General features: G+C 41.6%; 1 protein-coding gene across 1 annotated transcript in view; it reads left to right on the top strand.

The window, feature by feature from the left end:
- The first annotated feature begins 7,039 nt into the window (after window positions 1-7,039).
- Window positions 7,040-27,778, top strand: part of LOC137191784 (exostosin-1a-like) — a 39,759-nt gene continuing 19,020 nt past the window's right edge. The window contains exon 1 of the mRNA XM_067602173.1: window positions 7,040-9,067. Within this exon, the coding sequence (XP_067458274.1) occupies window positions 8,115-9,067 (953 nt within the window). The 5' untranslated portion in view covers window positions 7,040-8,114. The remainder of the gene's footprint in view (window positions 9,068-27,778) is intronic.

Raw genomic sequence — 27,778 nt, 5'->3', positions numbered from 1 at the left:
TGAGTGGTGATTGACAGAAAAATGGGAGACAGAGAGTGTGACATATGGCAAGGTGAGCTACGTTTAACGTCCTGAATAACACGCTTCTTATCTCGCCAAGCCACTGGAGCACAATTATTTCAATGCATTTTATAGCGGGGACAAGGGAGAAAGACAGACAGGTGCAATTTAGATTCATAGCTTGCCTCCTCATTGACCCGACTGTCCACAAACTACACACTGTGTCCCTGAAGCCGCTGGATTTATTACCCGTTTGCCATCACACCAAGGTCACATTCTCAGCGGCACCTGGGTCAGCTATATGGGCTTCCTGGGAAGCATCATGAAAGGTTTTCATTAATGAGGTCTCTTACTACACACCAACTTTATTAACCTTCTGGTGCCTCAAGGCTTTTCCCTTCTTGTTATCCTGATTGGTCTTTGTAGAGCAGCTGTTATTGTAAAATACTGAATCAAAGGTTTGAACAGCTAAAGGACAGGGTGTAGTATAATCTTAGCCCATAGTATGATACTCTGGACACATAGTGTATTTTCATTCAGTCATTGACTGAAGAGTGATCCTAACATCTCTGCCCATTAAGAGCATTGACAGATCTCACTTCTCATTCCCTGAGTAGCCTGTTGGTCATTGATTGCTGGGTCAGGTAATTGTCATTTGTCAGAAAAGCCCTTGAATGGGACATATGATGATTGCCTCTTACCTGCGAGCGTCTTTATGTGCTAACAAACTCACCAAATTAAGGACTTTGGATAACATGTTTGAGAAAGAGTGACTCAGAGATATATAAACGAGAGGTTATTATCAGTATGCAGCAGTTATAAGTAGGTGATTTTAAAATGCTGTGTATGCAAAAGATGGTCTGAATGCATAAATGCAAGGACGTCCGCGCGTGTGTGTGCGTGTCAAGGTGCATTTGCAAACGTATGCATGTGTGCATGTATCCCCTTAGGCCCTGTGTGCCCTTTATTAGCAGCAAGTTGACTCCATTCAGCTTGTGATTAAACCTTTTCATGGCCGGGAACTTTCACACCACTGTGAACTGTGTGAGGTGATTAAAGGCTGCTCAATTTGTAGTCCAGTCCCACTGCTATTCTTCCTCATTGATCTTTTTCAGGCCCTTGAAGTGAGAGCTGCACACAGCAGGCTTCTCTCACTGGAATAAGACAGGATACATACTCTGCCCTTCTCTTCCTATCTCACCACTCTCATGTCAGCAAAGATTTCACAGACATGTTTCAAATCTAATCACAGCTACAATTAGCTGCCAAGCTGGTATTTAATAATGATTATGTGATTAACTTTGTTGTGTTTCTTATGATACTGTTATATGAATTGAATTAAGCTCTTTCATGTTGAACAGTATGCATTTTACATTTCAAAGAGAATTGTGTCATGTTTAGCATGTTCACCACCACTTAGCATGTTAGTATGCTAACCTTTGTTCATTAGCACTAAACACAAAGTACAACTGAGGCTGATTTTTACAGGTATCAACCATAAACCTTGGACCAGATGGCGGTGCTAGAAGGAAAATCTTATTATTATTACAATTCTTCCTGAGAGGGACATGAATGTTTGTCTATACCAACTGACAGCTAGCATTTCTAAATCACTTTTCAGTTGAAACCATGTCCACTGATCTTCCTTGTTTTCACTAATACATCTGTTTGCTCTGTACATACAGCACATATTCCATGTCTGTCCATCCTGGAAGAGGGATCGATCCTTCCTCTGCCATTCTATTGAAGTGTATCCCCTTTAGGAAGGTTTTTTTTCCCATCTATGTCTAAAGATAAAGGATGTTGTACAGTGTATAGTTCAGATTTGAAAGCCCTCTAAGATAAATTTGTGATTTTGGGCTACACAGTCTAAATAAGATCTGACTTGACTCTAGAAGAACATGTCCACTTTCAAATTTCCCTCAAGACTACACAGCTAAAGCTCAAATACAACACTTTCACACAATGCAGAGAGACAAGAAAAGGCCAGGAGAAAGGTTATTACATCACCAGAGCTCCATGCCAAAACACTTCCCACAAGGAGTTTCAGGATTAACAAGTGGTTTCAGGACAAATAGCAAAGGCTGCTTGCAGTAATGCTCTAATATCAGATTTGATCAAGCAGCAGATGTCTTTTTATTGCAAGTCATTACTGCTGTCATACTTATTAGCATATAAATGGTTTCTAGGCCTATGGAGACCTAAAAGTTATTGCATGTGTAATTGAACCTGATCTCTGCTCTGTGATTGAGATGTTCCAACAAGCTTGTCCTCCCAAGAAAAATGACACTACACGTCGTAAATTCAGTTGCCAAAAACGACCTATAGATATGTTTGAGTGACAGACGCCATCTAGAGGCTGTATTAATTATGACCTGGGGAAGTGACACAGGTGTCTTCCTTATTAGGAGAAGGCGGGTTGGGTGGATGGCTAGATAGTTAGTGGACTTAGAAAAGTGGACTTAGCTGCAGGAGCCCACTGTTCACTTCCAGTTTCAGTGTCGACATGTTTTCAACTGTGAGTCGGGACATTTTTTTAAAAACCATAACGTGGTGTTTACTGGTGCAGTGTGTAGAATTTAGTGGCATCTAGTGATGAATGAATACCCCTCCCTCCCTACACTTCCCCCTCCAAAGCATGGACAACCTACACTGGCCACGAAACTCACGAAAAACGCAAAAGGGCATCTTTAGAGCCAGTGTTTGGTTTGTCTGTTCTGGGCTACCATAGAAACATGACGGTGCAACAAGGCGGGCTCCGTGGAAGAGGACCCGCTCCCTATGTAGATATAAAGGGCTCATTCTAAGGTAAGGAAAACACAACAATTCTTATTTTCAGGTGATTATACACTAATTAAAACATACTTATGAATATTATATTCAATTTCTGCCAAGTCCATTCTGCTAGATGCCACTAAATTGAACACACTGCACCTTTAAGGAAGTAATAACCATGTTTCAAGCGATCATTTTAACCCAAAGGATGACCTTTCCCTAACCCTAACCAAGTAGTTTTTGTGCCTAAACCTAACCAGAGCTTAACCACAGCGTTGTTACACCATAAAACATCGTAATTTTTTAATAGCGATTTGTCACGGTTTTGGAAAGCGGTATATTACACTCCAATGGGTTGTTCTGGAGTGCGTGGTACAAACAACCTATGTAGTCGTTACATTTGGAGGACTTGTTGGTTTTTCCTCTGCTCTTCTCATTAACAGTCACAGTTCTTTTTTCTAACATATAACAGTATAAGAGGAAAAAGAGAATGAAGAAAAAGGAATATATTTAAAAAGGAATGTTACGTGGATGAAACTAGAAATGCAAATGCAAATCATCAACATTTCAGCCAAACTACTGAATGCAAATGCAAAATGCATCTGTATCTTCCTGCCCAAGGATGTATCTGTATTCTTATTCATTATCAAGACGCGACTGAGTATTAGTTTTTTATAGAATATGGTAATTCATTTTTTCATTTTTAATTAATTTTAACAGGGTCATGAAAGCTTTTTGTAGCTGCCACTCAAATTTATGTGACAGGTCCTTGTGACTGTAGCACATCACAGAAATGATTGTGAAGAACAGAAGCAGACTTTCAAAATTCAGTGGAGTCCAGCTGTTATCGTGGCCTCATCGGTCCACCACCAATCAACCTCATTAGTCAACAGGGTGAAATGGGATTCAGAAGGAGACAATATTCTTTTTGGCATAAGGTGATCTCTGTTTTTTTTATCTTTAAGAGACACAGAATTATTTTTACCGAATAAATAGAAGGTTTCCGCCAGGGATTTAGGATCATTTGAAAAGTCTATGATCCCCGTGAACGAGAGATTTATTGAATATAGTCTTGTGTTTTGAGAAATGTCTCATGACTTAAAATTTGAAACAAAAAAAAATTGTGGAATGTACATTTGCTACATGAATTAGAAGCCATCCTGTGCTGATCTCAATGTCTTATCTGAACCTAAAATTCTCCTGTGAATCCATCAGTCACACTTATAATCAACATAACATTTCCCTCATGGCATGAGAATTTTTAAATGGGAACAATGATGACTGCCAGCAAACTACCCATTTGTTCCTTTGACTCTCATTGACCTCTAAATCCGTACATAACTGTTTTAAAGGAATGGTTTGACATTTTGGGAAATACGTTTGTTATACTTAACTATAAAGCTACAAACAGCAGCCAGTAAGCTTACCTTAGCATAAAGACTGGAAACATGGGGAAAGAGTTAGCTTGGCTCTGTCCAAGGGTAACAAAATCCACCTACCACCACCTCTAAAGCTCTTAAATTAACACATTATATCTTGTTTGTTTAAGTGTAAAAGCAACAATTGACTGTTTCACAGGTGGTTATATGATGCACTACTTCTTGGCTAATTTTCTGCATGTTTAGCTAAGCTAACCAGCTCCTGGCTGTAACATCAAATTTAACAGCCATGAGAGTGGTATCGATCCTCTAATCTAACTCTTTATATTTCCCCAATTTTGACACTATTCCTTTAAAAAAAATTGCTTTTGGAGTCACTGCACTGTGACTTTAGAAAATATCCATCTACATTTTGTGTTCCCCCTGGGAACAGTCTGCTATGCACAATATATCAGGTGGCCGTACATTTAAATCCTTGAGGGTGATCCTGTTGGCCCTTTCTGCATTGAAACACTGACGCTTCGATTTGTCACATGAACCCCTCAATTCGCTGTTCGTCCTGACACACTCAGATGTGATTTGTGCATTTCAGCATCAACACAGATGGATGAGGTTCCTCACCAAGGATGTCAGTCTCAGTCAGAAGGGGACACTAAATTATCACATCCAAGGCTATGCTCTATATAAAAGAGACACACACACACATAGCACCACAAATGTGTGTGTGCGTGTGTTTGTGTGTGTTGTCGTGCATCTTGTGCACTGTTTACCACACATTTATGTTTTTCATGTGAATATGCAAATGGAATTTTCAAAAACACATTCACACTGCATTACAATTATTAACAAACCGCAAATTAATGACCTCTAAATGTACTCAGAAGAAAATAATAAATCTCCATTTGGCTGTTTAATTGCTTGGCTGGCTGACTCACTGGCTGGCTGGGAAAAAACTATGCTGACCTGGGTGCATCCAAATTAGATATTGGCATGGTTGCATGTATTACACAGTGGGAGTGCTGCTCTGGCTCAGTCACCCTGCTGTTCCAAATCTTGCCAGTGCTCAGCTCAGCAAACACAATGCAACAGCAGGGAGACAGCATCTCCACATTCTCATTAACTGCAGCTGCAGATAATAACTAGACAAAAGCAGAACCCACAGATATATGTGTTTTCCATGGAATCCAATTGTCTGTATTTTCTGTTGATTTGTCCTTACTCTGTCATTGCACTGGTTTTGAGGGGAGGCATCCAAATAAGCCTAGAGAAGTTCAACAATAATTTTCAGACTGTAAAGTGACTGTCACAAATTCCACACGGATATGCCACATAAAAGTGCATGAATTAAACTTCAGTGACATATAAACAAAGCACATCTGATCATGGTAGTGACAAAAGCTGGGGAACATCCATCTATTCACATCAGTCACCAGCGGCACTCCCCTTGTAAATCGGTTAAAAGGATAAAAGGGAGAGGAGATGGAAGGAATGCCAGAGAGCAGCGGAGGGGATGATAGAGAGCGTAAGAGGGAAAAGGCAGGAGTGGAGTGAGTGAGAAAGAAAGAGGAGAGACAAAGAGAAAGGGAGGAGGTAGCGAATGAGGAGGTGGCCATCATATCCCTCCCTGTCTTTGATCAGTGGTCCATGGGGAACTGAGGGAGTGCAGATAGCTGGTCCACAGCTCCTGAGGAACGCAGCTTCACATTCCTCCTTGCTCTTTCCCCGCTTCTGCAAAATCACTTCTAGTCTTTCAGACCAGAGCAGCTGTGAAAACACATCATGGCTTAATACTTGCCAGAAAAGACCTGGCTAATGCACTGCAGTACCATTGTCCTGCGGGTCCTCATTCACTGGTGCAATTCGTCTCAGGGAACACTCTATTTTATTCTATTAATATATTCTAACATTTTCTATCACATTCTGTCTCTAATTAGACTGAAAGGCTCAGTTCTCTTGTTGTTTAACACTTTCTACAAAGAGGTCGGAGGTCATGTTCTGCTACAGAGCAGCACAGCATGACCGCTACTGATTCACTGTCTTCCTTAAGGGCATTTCAGCAAGATAAACTGCATGCTGATGCAGGGCTTGTGCCTGACATCCCGCTTTTTGCTCTCTCAACAAGAGTGGAAATCTATCAGCTGCTGAATTACCTGTTCATACAGCAACTTTAACCCAAACCCTCTTTGAAGCATGGTCTCAGTCCACTAATCCCTCTGCCTGGTTTATGGGTGGTTGGTAGACCTGCAAACTGCTAGTGGTCATTTGTCTTTGAAAAAGAAATAAAACAAAAAGTGCAATTTTAAGTAATATGGTGTTCTGATTTAGGTTAGAACAGACAGGGATTTCTTACCTGATTTATCTTACGAATCAACTAAGTTAGTTGCCTAATTATTGTTCTTAACCTCAAAATATAGTCTGAGAGGCATTTAATTCCCACTAAAATGATTTTGCATGAAAAATATTCTAAAATATATTGTTTTAAATTCAGAGTTTATTGACCTTGAAAACCGTCACAGTCAATTTTAAGGCCAACATGGACAATAAGTCCTCGAAGTGCTCAGGAAAAAAAAAATTAACATCCATAATTCCATGACAACTGCTGATGAAGATCATGTAATGTGATCAAAAGCTCTAGAACAGCTACAAAGTGGACTTTCAGTTGAGATTGTTACGTTAAACGTTGTTGATTTTTACCGTACTCTAAAAGTTCTTTAATACTTTACTATATATACTTTACTATAATGCTCAGTTCCCACTTGACCATCATGGGCTGCCAATAAAATCTGCAACCAAGAAAGTACTCATATGGTCTAATGTGGTTCAATAGACAAACCACAAATCTCAACTCGCTCTGTAATAAATCCGAGAGATGCTCTGTGCTCACTGGGAGTGAACGGGTGCCCTGGAAGACCCGCCCGCCTCGGATGTGACGGCAGCCAATGGTAACGCACCGTGCGCGGTGGAAGAACGGTCACATCATCATCAGCAGTCGTCCTGCTGAGGACTGCCGTGCGGCTCTGCTCCTGTTCGGGCTCCAAGTCTCGAACACCACCTCTTGTTTTTGTGTTGTGTGTGCCATCGCTTGAACACTAACACATGACTAGAGAAGTTTACTGAGAAATTACCAGTTCCAGTTTCACGAGAAGAGCCAAAGACAAGTTGTATACCCACGAAGAGACATGTTTTTCAGAAGGAGAAGACGGACTGCCCGGCTGTCTTTGACTTCCAACCAGCGGTAAAGCTACTTTGATGAGCTAACAAGCTAACTGGGAATGTTTTCCGAAACTAGCCAGTCAGTTAGCTTGCTAGCTAGCTAACGTAAATCGGCTGGAGAAATTCGCCGTATAGAGGCAGCAAAACTGATATAATGATACGTTTTATCTTTCGATACATTCAGTTAAAGAACCGAGGCAACGTCGGAGACCGGGTGTGTTGAATGTTTAGAGCTCCGGTGCCCGCTTGGTAGCCAGTTTCCAGTAACTTAGGGACAATTGTTAACTGTCCAGGCAACAAGTCTGGCAAACAGTGCTGCTTTACACTCTCAAGTTTTTACTCGTTTTTCGTAGTGTTGTTATTAGTGGTCGTACGGGTTTGGTAAACCACAAACACATACAATGTGGTGAAAATGTACGTTTAGTCCAAAGCAAAGGTGACGTTATACGAAGGAAAGTAGGCTGCCAATCAAATCTGGACACTCTCCCTATAGGAGAAACTTTTCCCAGGTAATCGATATACTGTTGACGAGGAGACGAGGTGGATGAACATTATCAGTCGCCCACATGCGTTGGATCAGTTCCCGGACTTGTGAAAGGCATCTGAAGCAGAAGGTGGGAGACGTGAGCGCACAATCCTTGCAGCCCGCGGGAAGATGGCGGAGCGTTCCCGCAGGAGGTGGTGAAGCCAAAACTTGGGGACTTCTTGGATTTATCGCCAGACATCAAATCCTAGATCGTAGTACACATGCAGGCCAAAAAACGGTACTTAATTCTGTTCTCCGCCGGTGCTTGTCTCATTCTGCTGTTTTGTTTTGGGGGGATACAAGTCCCGCTGTCCAGGCGGAGTCCCAGCCGGCGTGATGACCGCAGCCTCACAGGTTATCACCCCGGGGCGCGGTGGCGTCGCTTCCCGGGGGCACTGCAGCCTTACAGCACCTGGGAGCGAGACTGGAGCGACGATCACATCGGACACATATCTCCGAGGCAGAAGAGGGACGCTAACTCAGGCGTTAACTCTGGAAAACGCTGCAGAATGGACTCCTGTTTTGATTTCTCCCGTTGTGAGAGAAATGGATTTAAAGTTTACATCTACCCCCAGCAGAAAGGGGAGAAGATGTCAGAGAGCTATCAGAACATTTTGTCCTCTATTGAAGGGTCCAGGTTCTTCACACTTGACCCAGGACAGGCATGTCTGTTTGTCCTGAGTTTGGACACTCTGGACCGGGACCAGCTTTCACCCCAATATGTGCACAACCTGAAAGCAAAAATCCAGAGCCTTCCTCTGTGGAACGGGGGCAAAAACCACATCATCTTCAACTTATACTCTGGCACCTGGCCAGACTACACAGAAGATCTTGGCTTCGACATCGGCCTCGCCATGTTGGCCAAAGCCAGCATCAGCACGGAGAACTTTCGGCCCAACTTTGATGTTTCCATCCCTCTTTTCTCTAAAGACCACCCTAGGACAGGAGGGGAAAGAGGCTACCTGAAACATAACACCATTCCCCCTTATAGGAAATACATGCTTGTTTTCAAGGGGAAGAGGTACCTAACTGGAATAGGTTCAGACACTAGGAATGCTTTATATCATGTTCATAACTCAGAGGATGTAGTCCTCCTCACCACATGTAAGCATGGGAAGGACTGGCAGAAGCATAAGGATGCACGCTGTGATAAAGACAACGCGGAATATGACAAGTGAGTACTATCCAGTTAACTTTACAGCAAGAACGTCTCAGTCCTTTTCATGTCACTCCATACAGTTGATTTATGGGTCTTTGTTTGTTTTTTTCTGGATGATGCACAGTATCAATACCCATTGGAAGTTTTGTTTCATTTCCGTTTTCTCCCGCTCTGTCTTGTCTTTTCATCTTGTCCTAATGTTTTGTCAGTATGGTGGTTTTACATTACATTTGACTGGTTGAACTGGCACGGTTATCCATCTGTTATCCACTCTTATCAATGACATGGTGGGTGTTAAGTGTCAACATTTTGACAGGAAATCTGTTTCTTTCTTGGATTGAAGCTTTGATTTTTCAGGATGGTCTCTGTGACCATGGATAACATTAGTCAACTCACACAGTTCACACTCACACTCGTCAGAAGTCTGGTCAGGTTCATGTTCTTACAACACTCATTCATTACACTGCTAAGTATTTCAGTTTTCTTGAATTATTGATGTGTTGTTCCCATGCTGTTGTGTATTTTATTCTCTTTTAAGACTTGATGTTATTATGTGGTGCTGTATAAATTTAAGGGCGCTGTTCTATTACTTAGAAACAGGAGCCTTAAGTTTGTTTTTTTTGTTTGTTTTTTTAATCATTATACTTCCCAGATATGAGGCGGTGTGATGGGAGTATTTCTAAACTCAGCGTGGCCTTAGGAGAGCCCACTTTTCCCTGATTTGATTCCTTTTCATTTTGCACATTTGATTTACTCAACCGCAATAGAAACATTTCGGCGGACAAATTTGATTTGTCACTTTTAAATAGTTCCCATGTCATATGACTTTATTTACCAAATCACACATCACGAGGCACACATAAGTGGATTTGCTTTAATGTCAGCCACAACAGCTACGATATTAATGTAATTCAATTGATATCCCCATCTGTCTATACAGCCTGCTATTCAGCAGTGGATAAATCTGCTTCTCTTGCTCTCGACATTTCTTTATATCAGTGTATAATGAGTCCTGACACTCCGTGGCAGAAATTGTCATCCTCTCTCAATATAAAAATGCAACCCCATGGATGTTACTCATGAAGATGCAGACAGGTAACAAGCAATATTGCACAGCTCCACTACCTCGAAAAGTTGCTCTGTGATCATCACCCACACCCATCATCAGTCCTACGGCTAAGCCGTACTGTTTTCTGTGCCCAAATCTGATGAGCAAACTGGCGTCTGTCTCCGTGCTTTGGCCAGTGGGATTCATTTCGTGTCCCCCCAGACTGTGCTGTGTTGTTACTGGTGACTGTATGGCGCTGGGTGTTTGACTGTGGCTCTTTGGAGTGGATTAGCAGGGACAAAGCGCTGGTGCCAGTAAGGGGAAGCCACTCTGGCCCCTGTTTGCTCAGTCATTTCCCAGACAAACCCAACTGCGTGAGCCAGGAATGCCCTGGCCCCAAACCGTGTCCTGTGTGACCCCTCTGTTGTTTGGGGACCTGCTGTGATTGACCCCCATGTCAACTTTTTACTATGTTGTTGTCAATTATTCATTTTGGGTGACAGACCATTTAGTTGTATGTTAAGGGGTCTGCTATGAAACCTAGCTGTAAGATGGCTTACAGCGAGAATGAGCGAGAGGTGTTCAAATCATAAACTGCTTCTGATGTGTTTTTTCATATTAGGGTGTCTAATGTGTTTGTTACGCGTCGATCCTCAGAGGATTCTCATGTTTGTGTCTGTCTGTGAAGGTAGGTTTCAGCTTAAGGAGGTTCACTCGTTGGCTCAGCAGAATAACATTCTCCCTATCACTCATAAGACATGAGCTATCTGCTCTCCCTCTCTCTCTCACTCTCTCACTCTTACTCTGCCTCTTTCTGCCAGCTCACTGCTTGCTGCCAAGCGCTGCCAGGGAGTGATTTCACACAGTTAGATGGGTGGCATCAGAGCCATAACCCAAAGGAAAAATTAATCCTCCTGTCATTAAGTAGCATTGGGGGAAAAGCAGGCTTTGGGTATCTCTCTAGCCCTCGTCAGCTTAGCTTCATTGCAAAGCTACAGTGTGTTCGGTGGTTCTCAGTCAGTACATCCTCAGTAAGCCACATCACTATCAGTCAACAGGCTTTGACTTGATCCCCAGTCCACTACAGAATTCCTGCTAAATTAAATAAAATTAATTTACTGATCCTGACCTTATCTTCTCCTTGCGGTGTTACATCCCTAACATCGAACAAAGTCTGTAACTTACTAAAACAAATACAGATGTCCTGAGCCTTTACTAAGGATTGGTATCAGGGCCGATATGGGTATATTTTTAATGGTTCGGTATCGTCTATGATAAAAGCGATCAAATACTAATCCTTTCTGTACTGTACTCTACTGTGTTCTGTCCACCTCAGCCTGCTAGTGTTGCAGCTGCCCTTGCACATATTGGGGCATACATGAGAGTGAAACTTAATGGTCTGCACTCCTGTGTGACCATGGCTATGACCATGGTGCGACTTATATCTTGCTGCAACACCTCACTGGTCTGTACAATCCATGATCAGATCCTAATCACGATATAATCCAATGATCTGAAATCCATCCTAAAGTGTTTGGATCTCCATCTCAACATTATCTGGATGCCTTATCGTCCACATAATTGACAATACATCTTCAGATCACATTTCCAAACAAATTTTCACGGTTTTTGCAGTGAAGTGCAGAGAGTTTGCATTGTGGGCTCAACTGAGTTCTTGCATAGACAAATGGCATAAGGTCCACTGTAGTAGTCTTCTGTTGCACTACACCACAAAGTCTGAAATTAAGCAGCAAAGTTTTCATTACAAACACATTTTTCATGTCTTGTGTACATTTAGGAAGCAAAGTGAAGAGTGCATTTCTCAGTCAGATATTTATACATTTTTTATGAGAAGTTTGTTTGGGCCGGATCCGGTAAAAATATCTTGCAGTGTACAGTGATTTTTAATAAACCAATTTGAGGCTATTTGGACTTTTTCCACTTTCAGATCTTTTTGTTGTTTGCAATAATACCTCACTTTCACGTTTTACATGTTCATATTATACCTACACTGGACTTTGGTAGATCACCCCAGATGACAGTCTATATGCAGTTGTAATAGCTGTGATAATCAATCACATTTTATCTCTCCAGATATTTTTTTCTGCTGTGGCTGGTAAATTAAGGATACTCCAGTTATGGTTGGTCTAATGTAATCAGTGTAGATAGTCCTCCAGAAGGTGTTTTGAAACAGATTTACAGTCACTGTGGTATGGGTGCAGCATTTAGCCTTGATCTCTGCATATTGCACACAGCAGAAGTCTTTACAAATGACATCTTCCCTGGTTTTATTTCTGTATTAGGCTTTATTAATTAATTGCATTCTTGGCTCTTGTCACCAGTACAGCGGGCCATGAAAAATCCTATCATTACACTGAGATTTTATTGAGTCTGTTTGGAGTGCAAATTGGGTGGGGTTTTGGCTTTTGGGGAAAATCCAAATGGTTAGCATTATCTCTGACAGGACTGATTCATCATTTCCCAAAAGCTGAATTATTTTCAATTGGTAATCGTACCCAGACCTGCTCTGTTTCCCAGGCCTGGCATCCAGCTGTGCAGGGCTTTCCAAGGGAGTGAGACTGTGAGGGGCCAAAGATGTGGGTGGGACAGTAGTCATGGAAGCCAGTTGCCAAGGAGATCAATATTTGTTCTTAGATGATGACTCGACCTCCAAATGAAAAATGTCTCTGACTTGTACTGTCCTGTAAACAACACAGTAGTTGGAATAAACTACTGAAAATTGGGAAAGTATGAAATGGGCTGAATATCTCCCTGGAGTAAGCAGCTGTGTTTCACACAGATTGAGACTTGAGTTAAGACATCAGCCAATTTGTAAAATGTGTTAAATATTTTAACAGTTGTAGGTGTGCTGAATTTATAATACAGTACCGTATCACTTACATATAGCAATGATCAAACTATCATTTGCACTGTCTTTAGGTAGTATTGAGTTCTTTTCATGATTGTGAGTTTCACTGTCCTGTTATATAGCCCTATGGGTCAGACAGTGCAGTCTGTGGTCTAACTGAGTGGAAGTAATAGTTTCTGTGCCTGGCTGTGGCCCTTTGTGCAACAAATCCCTCTTATCCTCTCCCACTGACAACAAGGAAGTTGTGACAGACTGAATGCAGCCTCTCACCATAATTACCATGTAATGGCCATGTAATTTTTGTGTAATAGTTGAGACTTTATTCTCCAGATGTTGGCTTGGTATGCATCATGTGTTTTTGATGTACTGTGTGAGGACATGTGGGGTCTGTTTGTAGAAGAAATGTCTTAACATGTACATGGTATACTGTCTGACTGACTGTACTGTGTCAGGTGTGATTTTAGTGTGTTTTTGCCAGCGCATAATGTTTATTAACTCTGTTATCCAGTCTTGAGATCTCATGGCTTTTAATAGCTTGTACACTACAAGTAAAGCAAACAAAACAATCTGCCTTTAACTAGCTTAAGTTCATTACTTATGTCTGTTTGTAGCTCATTTAGTTTCTGTTAGCGGTGATAGGATTTGGGATTCAGGGACAGGACAGGAAAGGAAGTTTTTCTTTTTCATCCATGCACTCCCTTACTGCTATAATGAATATTTCTTGTGTACATGACACAGACTCTAGCATTTACTTGTACATTACCTAAGTAGGGACAATTAAGTCCAGGGGTATTATTGTATTCTTGCATTGTCAAAAGGTTTCACATTTTGACTGTATCAGCTATGATGCATCAATGTCTTTTGGCTACTTCCTTGTTACTATCTGCATATCTTATTGAAATATCTTGAGATTGATTTGGCATTTTGTTCAATGACTAAAATGTCAAGTGATATATTTCACATATTATGGTGTTTTGCAAGTGAGCTACAATATGTCTCCACTTCGCTTGTTTACCTGCAGTGTCCCTGCTGTTCCCACTTCACCACACTCTGTCCTTCATACATCTGCACTCAGCCACTGTGTACAAGCCTGTAATACAGCCAAAAGAGAGTAGAAAAAGATACAGCAGGAGGCAGGTCAGATGCAATTTTAACCTCAAACTGAAAGCCCTCTCACAGCTTGTTTCCAATTAAGAGGCCCTGCCAAGCGAGAGAGTATGAGAGGGATAGAGTGAGAGATGAGGGGAAAGACATAGAAGAGTGGGAGACAAACTGAGAGTGAGTTGGAGGGAAAATAGGAACACAAAGAGAGAGTCTGAGAAACTGAAAGATAGAGAGAGAAAGTAAAGGCAAGAGAGAAGCAGAAAAGAAGAAAAACAAATGCCAGTCATCCAGCAGTGAGAGGTGAGTGCAGTAGCTGGCTGGGTGCTGACGTTGGTCTGCTAGGTGTATTTATAGACTTGCAGAGTTTTAATCCTCAGTATTGGCCAAAGCCCCTGGCAGAGGGCTGCTAGCCAACTTGATGCAGGCTTTACCGAGCTCGGGGAAAACGATAATCGTTGGGGGAGGATGGTCGATCTCAGAGTTCCTGCACATTAACTATAAAGTGCCTTTTTTCACAGTCTTGCCTACTGTTTCAACACATGAAATCGGTAGGTTCTTAGTATACTTGGTTAGAGATACTGTTTATTTTGTAACCTTGTTTCTTCTTAAAGCCTGAATATACCCTATTTTTCTATCCTTCTTTTGTTCATAGTGCTTCTAGCCAAGCAAATATAAAAGCCAGTAACGCTGCATTGCACTGGAAAAGGTGCTGAAAGATCACAGAATATAAATTCGTATAGCTCCACTGAAAAAGAGAGGATCTTCACTTTTAACAGTCTACCAGCATCAGAAACATGTTCACAGTACAGTGTTTCCCCTAGGTTGACTGCTTTGGAGCGGCGGGGCGAGGGGGGGTACATTGACTGCCAGTTTGACAACCTACTGCTAAACTTTTCCTCTGCTTGGCTCGTGTTCACGTCATGTTTCTGCCGCTCGCCCGCTGCGCTCGCGCAACTACACACGCACCGCCTTATACTTTAACGGAGTAACGCTACTCTTGCAAAAATACGTAGATGTCCTTTGAAGAACGGAGAGAGTGAGGATGACTAAAAAATCCACAATAACGTAGGGTGTTGCACAGTGTGCGAGAGAAAACCATTAGTTGCTCGTTGACATTAATGATCATCTGAAATTTTAGCAGCGGCGCTCATAATTTTGCAGCGGCGGTGCACTGCTGCTGAATATAGGGGAAACACTGTAGTAATCTCAGTTCTTGAGGTCTCCATGCAGTATCACTGTCCCTCAGCCCAAAAGTGTAGGTACATTTTGGAGAAGGTAAACATAAGCCCTAGTGGTACCTCAGGTAGAGTTACAGATCCTATAAACATAACACCCTGACACAGAAGCATAGATCACATTTAGGACCCTGACACTGAGCTGACCTCAAAGAACTCGTGCTGGCAAAGGCAGACTGATCAATTGGTTTGCATTAAGTCATGTCTTGTGGTAAAAGTTGTACTTGAACAAAGCACCCATACTGCAGTTGATGGTAAGACAACATCCAACATACCGTACGTGAATGTTTCCTGTCTATATGAGTGAGAATTATGCAAGAAAAGAGGTAGTTTGCACAATGTATTGTCCAAGCCTCTTGGGAAATCAGATGTGTTTATAGTTGTTGTGAACGGCCACAATCAAAGGCAGAGTGAACAACCAACCGTCGTATAAAGGGAAAGACGCAGTATCATTTCAGTATGGGATTAACTGTTCACATTTTCAGACAGTCTCACCAGGAAGTGTTGCACTCACTTGTTAAAGGGACAGTTCACCCCAAAATCAAAAATACATATAGTTTTGTGTGGAGTTGTCAACCAGCTATCTTGCGCTTGGTAGACAAGAACAAATGGAAGCAATACAAATCTGATTCACACGGAGCTGAAGAGCTCATCCAAAAGCTCTCTTTCACCAACTGCCTCCATCACTGATTTAGCGTGGCTTAAAGGTCCACACATACAGGCAGACTAGTGCCAACAGTGTTGTGCATATTGCAGGAAGTACAGGTGATGTTTGGCCGCAAGCATTTAACAACAGCCCAGTGTTGCTCAATGGCCGACAGTTGGCTTGGAATTTCACAGCCCATAGCAGCACCTGGCTGGACTGACTGAATTACTTATCTTTTTGTTTCTTCTTTCATCATTCGTCATTGTTACAGTATTCAGATCCATTAAGGCAAGCTAGTAGACCATCGAGCTACTGTATAATAAAGGTGACTGAGGAGATGCAGTGCTCTCATGATGGTGTGTTTTCTCACCAGATTGAATTGAAATGTAGGTTTCATTTTGAGAAACTTTTACACCACTAGTCTAATTTCTGTCTTAAGATAATCACATTGTTCTAGGAGTCGTTATAATATTCAGTCTGCAGGTCATTGTTCCTATTATTATGCAGTGGTTTTGGGTAACTTAATTACAAAAAAGCCTTGCAGTAGACAATTCTGACTTCAGTTTAGACAATGATCCCTTTTTCTGGAAGGGCCCTCCAGTTGCCAGCCTTTCCTACTCAGCTCTGCCAGTAAAGTATCTACGTTTGGCCTCGCTGGAAAGAGTGGAATGATCCAGCAGATGGTGAAGGAGGTTGGTAAACCACAAAACCAGTCCACTTAGATTATATGTTTTCTCTTCATCAACACAGGCCGAGAAATGACACTTACATGACCACACGATAATTTTGGAACAGCCATTGTTTTAAATGGTGTTTCGGATGTGTACGCCGGGCCAGTTAGTGTATGAATGTGAAAGTACTGGTCGTGGAGCAGGTGAAGGTCAACAGTATGATGTATTGTAGCTTATCAAACAAACAATATTGAAGTGACTGTGCTACATTTTGCAATATACTGTACATATCACCAGTACATTGTGTTGTCAGTTTAATTTATGTTGCTGATTTCACACCTGACGGTGGAATAAATTCAGCATCATTCGACACCTATTCCACCTGCTGTTCATTTCCCCAGGTCTTGTCTCTGAGGATGTAAACAAGTTGAATCCCACACAGGAAAATGCTGGTACAGTCAGCCACCGGCAACAATGAGCTGAGATAAGCTCCTCTGAATGTTTCACATCTTTGTCCGCTGATGTTCATCTTTTGTAATGAAGATGGACAATACAACAGGAAATGTATGTCACTATGACATACTGAGCTTTTTTCATCTTTACCTCTGCAAATCCATTTTCACCATATTTCTTTGTGTTTTCTGTATTTTTTCCTTTGTGAATGGCTTGTTTACATCTAAATGGCTTCTTTGCAAGTAGATTTGTAAGACTGATTTTTAAAAAAAAAATAGTGACACCTTTGAGATATTCTTTTATTATAGCAAAAGCAAACAAAGTACGTGGATTAGGTTCACCAGAAGATGTGCATAGTGGATCTCCTGGCTACTGTGTAAGAGAGATTTATTCAGCCTATAGTTCTGATGGCCCATAGCCTTGAGTTGTGGGGCTGAAGTAGATGGATAATGCACTGTTTCCTATAGAGTGTTGGGATTATAAACTGCTCATTTACAGAGCTTATGGTAAGTGATAGCCAAGGAAACAAATACAGGAAAGCGGATAAGTGAGCAGCCAGGATATCACATGTCCTGCATTCAACATAATCATGTCACGTCTGCTGTTACAGCTCTCTGATGTGCATGTAGATTTTATAGCCTTTCTGCCTGTGAATAGTGTGATTTTATAAAGTGCTTCATTCGCTTGAATGGGTTTTAACTGCTCTTGCACTCTCTTAGGAGGCTAGCTGTTCAGGATAGAGGGCAATGCCATTTGTTTGCCATGCTCCCTCTCTATCTCGGCTCCTGTCCTGACAGGATGATGTATGTCTTATCCTTGGCAGCCGTGTCCAGGTGATGTATTTCACTTGGAATGCTGGGAGAGTGAAATAAGGAAAGGGATCACCATGTGCCAAGCACAGAGTGTGGTCCATTGCAGGAGGAGCTTTTCTGTCATCATGTGGAGGCGCATATCACCATTTCCATGCTCCCTGACAGATGTGATAGAGTTGCACTGGATGAAACAGTAAGGCAGAAAGTAGGAAGTGCTGCCAAACAAACAGATCTGAGAGGGTTCGGGTGTTGAAAAAGTGAAACTAAAGTGGTAATGAAACACAAGCAGCGCCTAATGGTGATTGAGATGATGAGGGTGACCTTCATGAAGGGTAGTAACAGATAATTGATGTAAAATCCATTTTTATGGTTTTGACACTGGGGCCTGATTGGAGAGGGTTTTGCCAGACCTCAGGCGGCCTTTTTTTCTTCCAAGACTTTGGTATATTTACTTAAAGGAAAAATTCACTGCTGTGAATATGATGATTTCTTAAAACTAGGTCACCTATGTACTAGAAATGTGCAATTATTTTTGAAATTGGTGCCTATGGCTAAAGAAAACTGAGAAAAAGGCTGTAGAGCCCTATACCGCAGGGAGGATCCTACAACAACCGGAATGCATCGTGTGCATCTCGTCCAATGAGCTTCCAGTGAGCTACTCACGGTGTGTTTATGAGCAGCCGGTTATCAAAGACAAAGTGAGCAGCGTTGTGTATCTTTACTGAGGTTTAATCAACAAAACATTCTTTCTCATTGAGTCTGGATATGTCGTACTGGTGTTTCTAATCTAACCACGGTTTCTTTACCTATTTTGGACGATGATGAGCAGGACCGGATTGTGCTCAAAACTGGATGCAGCCACAAGTTTCAAGTAACACAGTCACTGATGTGCTGTTCTGTATTCAGGGTTGGCAAAGTTCGATATAATATTCTTTTAGAAGACAAACTCAGGTTTACCAAAGCACCAAAAAGTTTGTTGTAGAGCAAAGTTTTCAGTCTGTCTCCATTCTTCCTGATGATCCTCACATATTCAGCCTTGTATCATGAAACTAGTTTTCTTCCAAATATACTGATATTTTTAAGTGTTTAATAGTATTGTATTTTAGTGTCTGCTTTTCTCTATCGCTGGTGTAACATGGTAGCCAGGAGGGTATTGGGAGACCCACCTCTGACCGTCTTGAAGGCAGCACTACTGAAGGAGACGAATGAGGAAATGTAGCTTGTAGTTTAATGCAGATCTCCAAAGTCTGCTGGATGATGCATTTTGCATCACCCAGCGGACTTTTGGCAGCAAATGAGTGGGGTGCTCTGGTTGCAGGCAACACAGAGGGAAGTTAAACATTGTTAATTTGCATATAATACCCACTTTGTAGAGATACAATGCTGGTGGAAAATCAGCAGAGTTTCCCCTTGAGCATCAAAGCTGCTGTTGTACTAGAGTATCGATAGTGGATGTAGGTGTAGCCTGCTCTCTGGTCCACCTCAAAACCATTGGGTGCGGTCTGTTTCCATCTAACTTTGGTGCAGTCCCATGAAGTGAACAATGTGATTGGTTGAATGTGCCACAAAAAAAAGAAAGAAGAGAAAAGCACCCGAATCTAGACTCAAGTATGTGGACCAAATCTGAAAGTGACATGGTATGGAATAAAAAAAGAAGAAAAGAAATGGCAAGTTGATTTAAAAATAAATATTTGATAGATATCACTACCAAAGTCATCTAAAGCATCTAAGGACACAGATCAAACTTCCTGGAACTGACTCATCATACAGCAAGCCAGTGTTAGCGTGACCCCTGAAGCACATTTACAGTCTTTTCAAACACTCAGATAAGTTGCTTGCTCGGCATGACAGGGACTTTCTCAATTATCCCTCATGTACAATGAAATATGTTATGAAAGCTACATGCAGAATTAAGCAGCACTCTAAAACCAAGGCCAGCCAAATCCTATGGGTTTTTAATCCTTCAGTCACTGTGGAGAGGAGAGCTGCCAGGCACACAGATATGGAGTCTCTCAATGTCTATGACTCTTGAATCAGTGCCACAAAATATTTTTTAATATTTCATGAATTATATTTGGAATTGAGAAGAAGGGGATTATGGTACAATAACAAATAGCCTTAGTATTCCTTCTCGGAGATTTGCAGAGAGGAAATGACTGACTTATCATGAAGAGCTGGACCTCATGAGTGTGATTGTCCTTGCGTCTCCTCAAAGGTACTTTGGCAATATGTCATCATCACCATGTGGGACCATGTTGTGCCGTTATAATGCAACCACTCTGGAAATATTACCAGCCACCATGTTGCGAGGCTTGGCTGGGTAGTGACTGGGATCATCAGATAAAACTGGCATACAAACACACATTCAGATATGCTATCTACCCCTGTCCTCTTTGGACTCCAGTCTGTGAGATAAGGGCTTCAACTGGCACTGTGAGGAAAGGGAAGCTCCAGTACACATGATGATAACCCTGAGTGTGTGATAGTCTGTAAGTCTTCCGTAAAATGGTGGCCTAATTCAACATGTTCTTTGTCGCAGTCCTTAACAGATAAAGTGGCCATTTAGACTGACAATAATGTAAAATTGTTCAAATCACGTCAAGAAGAAAAGCTAGTTGAATGCAGGCAAAATAGGGAAATAGGTGGCGAACAAATTAATATTGACAGAGACTCAAAGCAACTGTTTCCTTTGCAAACTAGTTTCTGTTTTTATCAAATCTGCTGTAATTAAAGCTGAAATGACGTAGGCTATGATTTTGTGCCTGTTGGCTAAGCTTCATACACTTGGTGCCTTTTCTCACTCTGGTGAAATCTGCGACTTCCCCTTGTGAGGTCACAACCAGAGGGCAAGGCAGGAAGTGTTGTCTTTGATCTTTCCTGCTGTTCAAACTAATTACCTGCCTGCAGCAGCAAGTAATGCTGGCCATGGAATTCATTAACAGATGATGAAGCTTTGTTCTGGGCCAGTGTGTCCGAGAGGATACAGAGGAATTCATTTGACTCACAGAGCTATTTGTTGAGCAGTCAACACTCCTTTCTGAGATCAGGTTAACTTGTCCTTGTCTGTAACATTGAGAGGCTAGTGATGATGTGCAGCTGCATTTCCTCTTCCAGTGTGATACCCTACCTAATAATTGTGTTTTTCTTTTTTTGAAAGGTCTTGCCATCCCATTGAACTCTAAATATTCCTTGAGATGCTTTTGTCAGCTTTACAAAACTGACCAAAGTGGAAAGAATGGATTGATATTTTTGATATTGAATGAGACTACATGTCTCATTCAATATCAGGTCAGTTCAGCTCACTAGCTATTCATCCGTTGGATTGACTTCATATCAACAGGACACCACGTAGCTTCAAATCACTTTGTTCTTGCACTGTCTTTTTCCATGAAATAGACTGTGAGTATCTTAGTCATGGAGAATATTAACTGCAATTGACTATGACAGATGTTTACAGTCTTTTTGACAGTTGAAGCATGACTGTACAAAAGAGGTTGTGACTCAGGATTGTGTACATGCTAACATTTTAGACGTGGTGTGTATATCCTGGTGAATAAGAGGTGATGGGTGAGACAGGTGAGGCTAATGTTTTAAGTGACTCACAGTAATTATGACCCTTGTCAAACCACCAATTCATCCTCCCCTTGCCCTCTTCTTGACCTCAAGTGGTTATTGGCGGCTGACAGTATAACCATTTTACATGTTTTTGGCTGGCAGTTTTGGTTTACTGAGTACTATACAGTTTTATGTTGGCCCCTTACTTTCATATGTTTTGCATTTTTTAGTCAATGTAATGATATGAAAATGTTTTAAGACTGTATCTTACTCAGTATTAGGGTCTCATTTAGTGTCAGTAATATACAGTAGATGGTGTAGGTGTGGGTGTGGTTGTGTGTGTGGTGTATCATGGTATCAGAGTAGGATTAGGTGACCCTCCCCCACTGTCATCACATTAGTGGGTGAGGATTTATTAGATGGGTTAGAACCTGAGGGGTGGTAGGCAGTGGCGTATGGCAAAGCTGGCCCTGCATTCAGTCTTAATGAGAACGACCGTGGTCCACAGGTGCAGGTTGGGCCGTGATGGCTAGCTTAACATGCCTGTAGGTAGTAGCAGTTGCTAGTAGCTAAAGCTATCTGTATTTAACCTGTATGCAGCCACAGCGGGGCTCTGGTGTCGGCAGCTGAGTGACAACACACCTGAATCATTTCACATAAACAACTCACCTTCAGACAAACCCGACAATAAAATCGCAAGTACCATGAGCTTCAACATCGCTGAAGCAATGGCGCGAAACACAAGAGATCTTTTATGTTATTATGAGAAGTGTAAAAATATTTCAGCTCATCATGAAACTGTGGCAGGCCGCTACAGTCTAGGTAATTAATGGGAAACTGCCACATTTGTAATGCCAATCAACAGACGGCAAACAGATGTATTAAACAATTTGACAGGCCTAATATGAACTCTGAAAAAGATACACAATCATGAAAGTAGAACTGAAATATTTCTGACATTCACTGGCTGCTGTGCAACACAGTATAGCTTTACTGAAATATAAACCTGTTGAACGCCTTTCTGGATGATGATGTCTCAATGTGTTGAGAAAAAAGATTTTTCAACTCAGTTGCCAACATGTAACAAATAAGGCATTCCCTCTTCATCTTTCATCTGAGAACCATTGCCAACACAACAGCCAAGTGCCACAAATTTCTGCTAGTTACTGCAATTTTGTGCATCCTCTGGGATAAACTGCAGTACTTTTCCCCTTCCCCATCATCATTAGTACTGCTGCCACCCTGTAATCTCTCTTTCTGTCACTGAGGCAATGGGGCTTCTCTCTCCTCTGTGTTGTCGTAATTGTGAGGTAATCATCTTTTCCCTCTTGAGAGCTAAAAGACTGTGTTTACACTTCGTTTTTGGCGGCTCAACTTGGCGAGACACTAATTTACTCTCTCAGCGGCAGAATGAAGCAGCTCTTCTCATTACTTCACACTGGCTTTGCACTCTCAGGCATTCTTTTCCCAGTGCATTTGAGGCTGGTTGTCATCAGCAGGTTGGATAAACTCAATTTTCTCTCTTTTTTTTTTCCCTCAATGGTTGCCTCACCCAAATTACAAAATAATGCTTTCTCACTTACCTTAAGTGGTATGTATCCATCCACGGTTTTAGTCATCCAAGTTTTGACATTGTGGTCTCTGAGATTTTTGCTTACCACGAAAGTAAATGGAATTTTTGTGAAATTTGAGAATTTAAAACATTGGCAGCAAAGTCTGTTTCCAGAAATAATGTCTGGATTAATGTCTGGATTATTTTGGTTAATCTACAGCACACTATTTGTGTTCAAGAAATAATACCTGTGAAATTGTTGACAGGAAAGAAATTTTGCTATTGAATTTTTCTGTAATTTTTCCAATCATGTGATAACCTCAAAAGAAATAAAATTCACCTCTATTGTATTGTGTTGAGACCCTTACAGACAGATATTTCAAAACCTGAGAATATAAAACCCAATCTACTAGAGGAAAGTTAGAAAATATCTCCTTTGGTAATCCAAGTCTGGTTTATTTTGTTTGCTAAGGCTTGCTAAGGGTTTCAGTTTGGTCTCAAGGTCAGTGGATCTCCTTTTTGAAAGCTTGGACTTTGGGGCAAAAGCTGTATTTTGATTCGCTGCACAGGGTTTTGTGACATTTAGTGGGGGCAGTTAAAATAATCCAAGCTGGCTTTGCAGTGCCATCACCTCCATTGTACCCTCCAAACCCTTTCAGCCTGACCCCATCCAACCCCCCTGAGATATTCGGCTCTTGCTTCATCCCCTGCTGGGTCCTTGATCATAACTGTCACATGCACACAAACACACTCATGGCCACACTCACACTTAGAGTCCAAAAGTGCAAAGGTCCACTGAGATGGAAACGGCCAACATGTTTAAACACAGCTTTAACTCTCTAGCAGTTTTCTCATATGAACTCCAGACAATGTCCGGAGAATCAGGTCAAAACATTGTCTGGAGCTGCTCTTTGACACATGTAGCACACAACAAGAGATTGTCTGTGTCAGACATGTTCTCACCTACTGGAAAGGTAAGGTGCCTGGGTAGAGCATGCAGGAGGTAGAACATGCCACAAAAAGTACACGTAGCTGGTTCATAATTTGGTCATAAACAACAGAGTCTCTGGCTGTTCCTTGAATTTGTCTGACAATTTCGGTGTCGGTCCTTACCAACAGAAGTTCCTGAATCTCATCATCTCTCCAGTTAGACATTTTTGTTGGCATCTTCGTGTAAATGACCCTTCTTCTTCACCCTCGGGTGTTTTGTATTCTTCAGTTTCATGCCAGTGGCATTATAGAAACATCATCGACACGCCCACTCGCTGTGAATTCTCTGGAAAATTACCTGCTGTATTCACACATGGGCTCAATCAGACATTACACTGACTTTCTGCTAGGGAGCTGGCAGGTTAAAGTCCGTTTAATGTCCGGTCCAACAGATTCAGACATTTGTGTTCTCACATGCAGCTCCTCTGGGTAATATTCTGATAACTTCGGGGTTGCAATGCATGTGTGAAAGGGGCTTCTGTCTACTTTTTTCTTTCCCCCACTACTCTCTAGCAGTCTCTCTCCCCTGAAACACTTGCATAAGGCAGTCCCCTGGTATGTCCTAAAAAAAGCCTGTACACATTCACACATGCAAACACTCCCGCACATGGTCCTGCACTTCTGTTGTTGCATTACCCTTCAGATTTTGTCCCAAATCACACCCACACCAAACACAAAATGCTCCAAAACAGACTTCTCAATCCTGGCAGATCCTGGCCTCAGCAGTCAGGCTTTATCTAAATCCCTCTCTCGGCATGATGGATATTGGATCAGATCAGACACAGCCCACAAGTCCATTTGATGGTGAATTGATAGCAAACTCAGTTGAGAACATCCCATATTCTGAACTAAGAGAGACATTACAAATCCCCCTTCTCCCTGTCATGGCTATTGTCATGGTTGCTTCGCCATTAAAGGGAGGCGGCTGTCTGTGAGTTGACAGGATTTTTCGCCCTGGTAAAACAAAATAAAACAATTGATATTTGAAAAAGCAGTCCACATGCTGCTGCATTCACAGAACTCACACAGGCGTACGGATGTACGTTCATTTAATTTCACCCTGCTTTTCCCTTCCTCATTTTTGCTGATTACATTTCCATCTGTATTCTGCTCTCTCCCATGTTTTCATCTTCTTTGCCTCTGTTATTCTCCTCTTTCCCTACATCCCACGCCACCCTTCATCACTCTCCCTCTTCCTCTGTCCCCCCCCCCCTCCCTTCCCATCCATTCATCACTCTCTCCTTTCCCATCTCCCTCTGCCTCACCCTCCATCTCTCTGTCATTCAATCCTTCTCTCCTCTCCTCCATCACTATCTGCCTCCTCACATCCTTCTATCTCTTCCTTCATCCGTCCCTGTTTGGCCCGGGAACAGAGACATTCCTGACCTGGACTTATCTCTCGTGCAGAGCAGTCACTGTAACAGCAGCACCAGCTAGGCCCTGTCTCCAACAGAAGTCAGCTATTGGCTGTTTCACAGCATTCCTTCAGGCTCAGGGACCTCTCAGATTAATCTGCTCAACTTCCACCTTTGTTCCGAATGGGACACACTTACTGGCCATCCAGGGACTTGTATAGTTAATTCATGCATGCATTCATTCATTCAGTCGATCATTTACTAGAGCCATGTTGTTGTTTGATAGCTGGACCAAAGATTTGTCAGTTTGCTAGCAAAGGGTACAAAGGAGTGTGATACAGTGAAATAAATATTGGTCTAGATCTAAGGAGATGTTATATTACACAGACCAATAGCCTGTTTGGAAGCACGGTATAATAAATTTATATACCTCCCAATCACCATCAGCTATTGCCAGGGAAGGAAGTCTCTCCCTGATTGCTGCAGTCAAACAGTTTGACCCGAATTGTCCAATCAGACATCTTTATGTTGCCTGAGTTTACAAGTCAGGCCTGACATTCCAGCGCTAATGGCTGTTCCATTAACAACAGTCATTTCATTATCTCTAAGACTCCCCTGTTCTGGTTTATGGTATCCGGAGAGCACTTCAAAGCATCCTTTTCATCAACCTCATCAGGCTGATGGATGGTTGATTAGGGATGTGGGCAATGCTTCCTGCAAACTCCTAAAGGATTCAGTGAAATGCAGCAGCCCCTTTTATGATATCAACATTTTCTGGATGCATGTTGATAAATCGGCACGTTATGGTCAGCGTGTGTTTGTGTGATGTGCGTGCTTTAGCCGACCGTAGGGTGTGTATGACTCAATTTTGAGGGTTAGTTATAGAGATGAGGTTGTTGCTTACTGATTCCCTTGGTGAGAGAGGGCTTAAGATGGATGGAGACCGAGTAAAGGAACAAGAAAAAAGAAGAGTGATAGAAAATTCAAAGCTTAGTAATTAGGTGAATTAACCTGGGGTCATGTAGAACCATGGTGGAGCTTGAGACCCCCCTCTGTGTGCCTGTAAATGTTTTATAAAGCTGTCTTTGAACTCGTTAACAGAAGGAGATGAGTGAGCTCTGTGTGCCTTGAGGAAATGGGTACAGGCTTTGTTTTCCAAACAGCCATTTTGGTCCTACCATTATTTTTGCTCCATTGACTCAGGGTGGGGCAGATAGTGTTCCTTAAAACTCCATTAAGCAGCAATGTCAATGCTTGCACTGTTGGTAAAGTGTCCTCTTCTCTCAGGAAGTGCAACAACCATGACTTTTCATCTGTTTAATAGGTGTACTAAAAACAATAATTAGTCCATTTAATGCATCTCATTGTCACAAATAGGGCCAATAGAAATAAACATTATGCCTGTGTTCAGTTGCATCAGATTTTTCTTTTCCTGCCTAATCAGACAACACATTTTCTCCATTAAACATGAATTATCAACAATAATTACTATTAAAAATTAAACGTCAATTAAAAAACGTCATGTGTTCTCCATAATCTCTACCTAGCATTTTGAAGCTTTATTTGCCTCTCATTCAGATTACCTCTCAAAAACCATGACTTGACTATATACTGACCACAGGAAATATCTTCACCAGTGGATGACTTGTAGCAATTTCTATTTGGAAAGACAAGACAGAAGTTGAGGACAAGCACTCTCATCGTTGAGGTGTCGTGACACAGCCAAGCTTGTGTGACAGTGTATATGTGTATTTTTTACCAACACTATTATACGACAGTACAGTCTATATTTTCAATTAGATTTTAGTTTTCCTTGTAGCTCTGCTGACATCCACTTTGTTTTTGTCCCAGTAGCATGTCCCTATCCCTGCTTAAGGCAACATTAGCCAGCTCCATTGCTTCAAAAAAGTTTCTCATCCATCATGGCTGCAGGTAAAACAGTCAGGATTAACTATGTCATTAAGTACAAGATAGTGCAGTGAATTTCATTCATAATAGTGTTGGCCATTAATCTCTAATGCTCCCATCCTGAGGCCACTGGAGTATTTTAAACTCCATAACTTTAGGCAAGGCAGTGTAATGTAGGGCTGCACGATATGACCAAAAAGTAAAATTGCTTTTTTTTTTTTTTTTCAAGCTCAAGGACAATCCACGATTTTCAAACGTAGGACGACTAAAACATGATTGAATCATCATTTTTAGGACTCAATGTGCAAGACAGCTGAGAAAGAATAATAATAGACCTGCACCACCTGCAAGGCTTCCATCAATATGATTATTCAAAAAATATAGATTCACATCAGCACCGTAAACAGTCACAGTTTACTGGATTGTTGTGACTCAAGATATTTAATGTAGCCAGCTATCATCTGTGTCACTTTTTGACCAAAAATAAACTTTTGTGCACAAATTAATGAAACTAAATTGATATATCAC

This window comes from Thunnus thynnus, chromosome 10, assembly GCF_963924715.1.
Source record: "Thunnus thynnus chromosome 10, fThuThy2.1, whole genome shotgun sequence".
NCBI lineage: Eukaryota > Metazoa > Chordata > Actinopteri > Scombriformes > Scombridae > Thunnus > Thunnus thynnus.
This window is presented reverse-complemented; position numbering and strand designations above follow the sequence as displayed.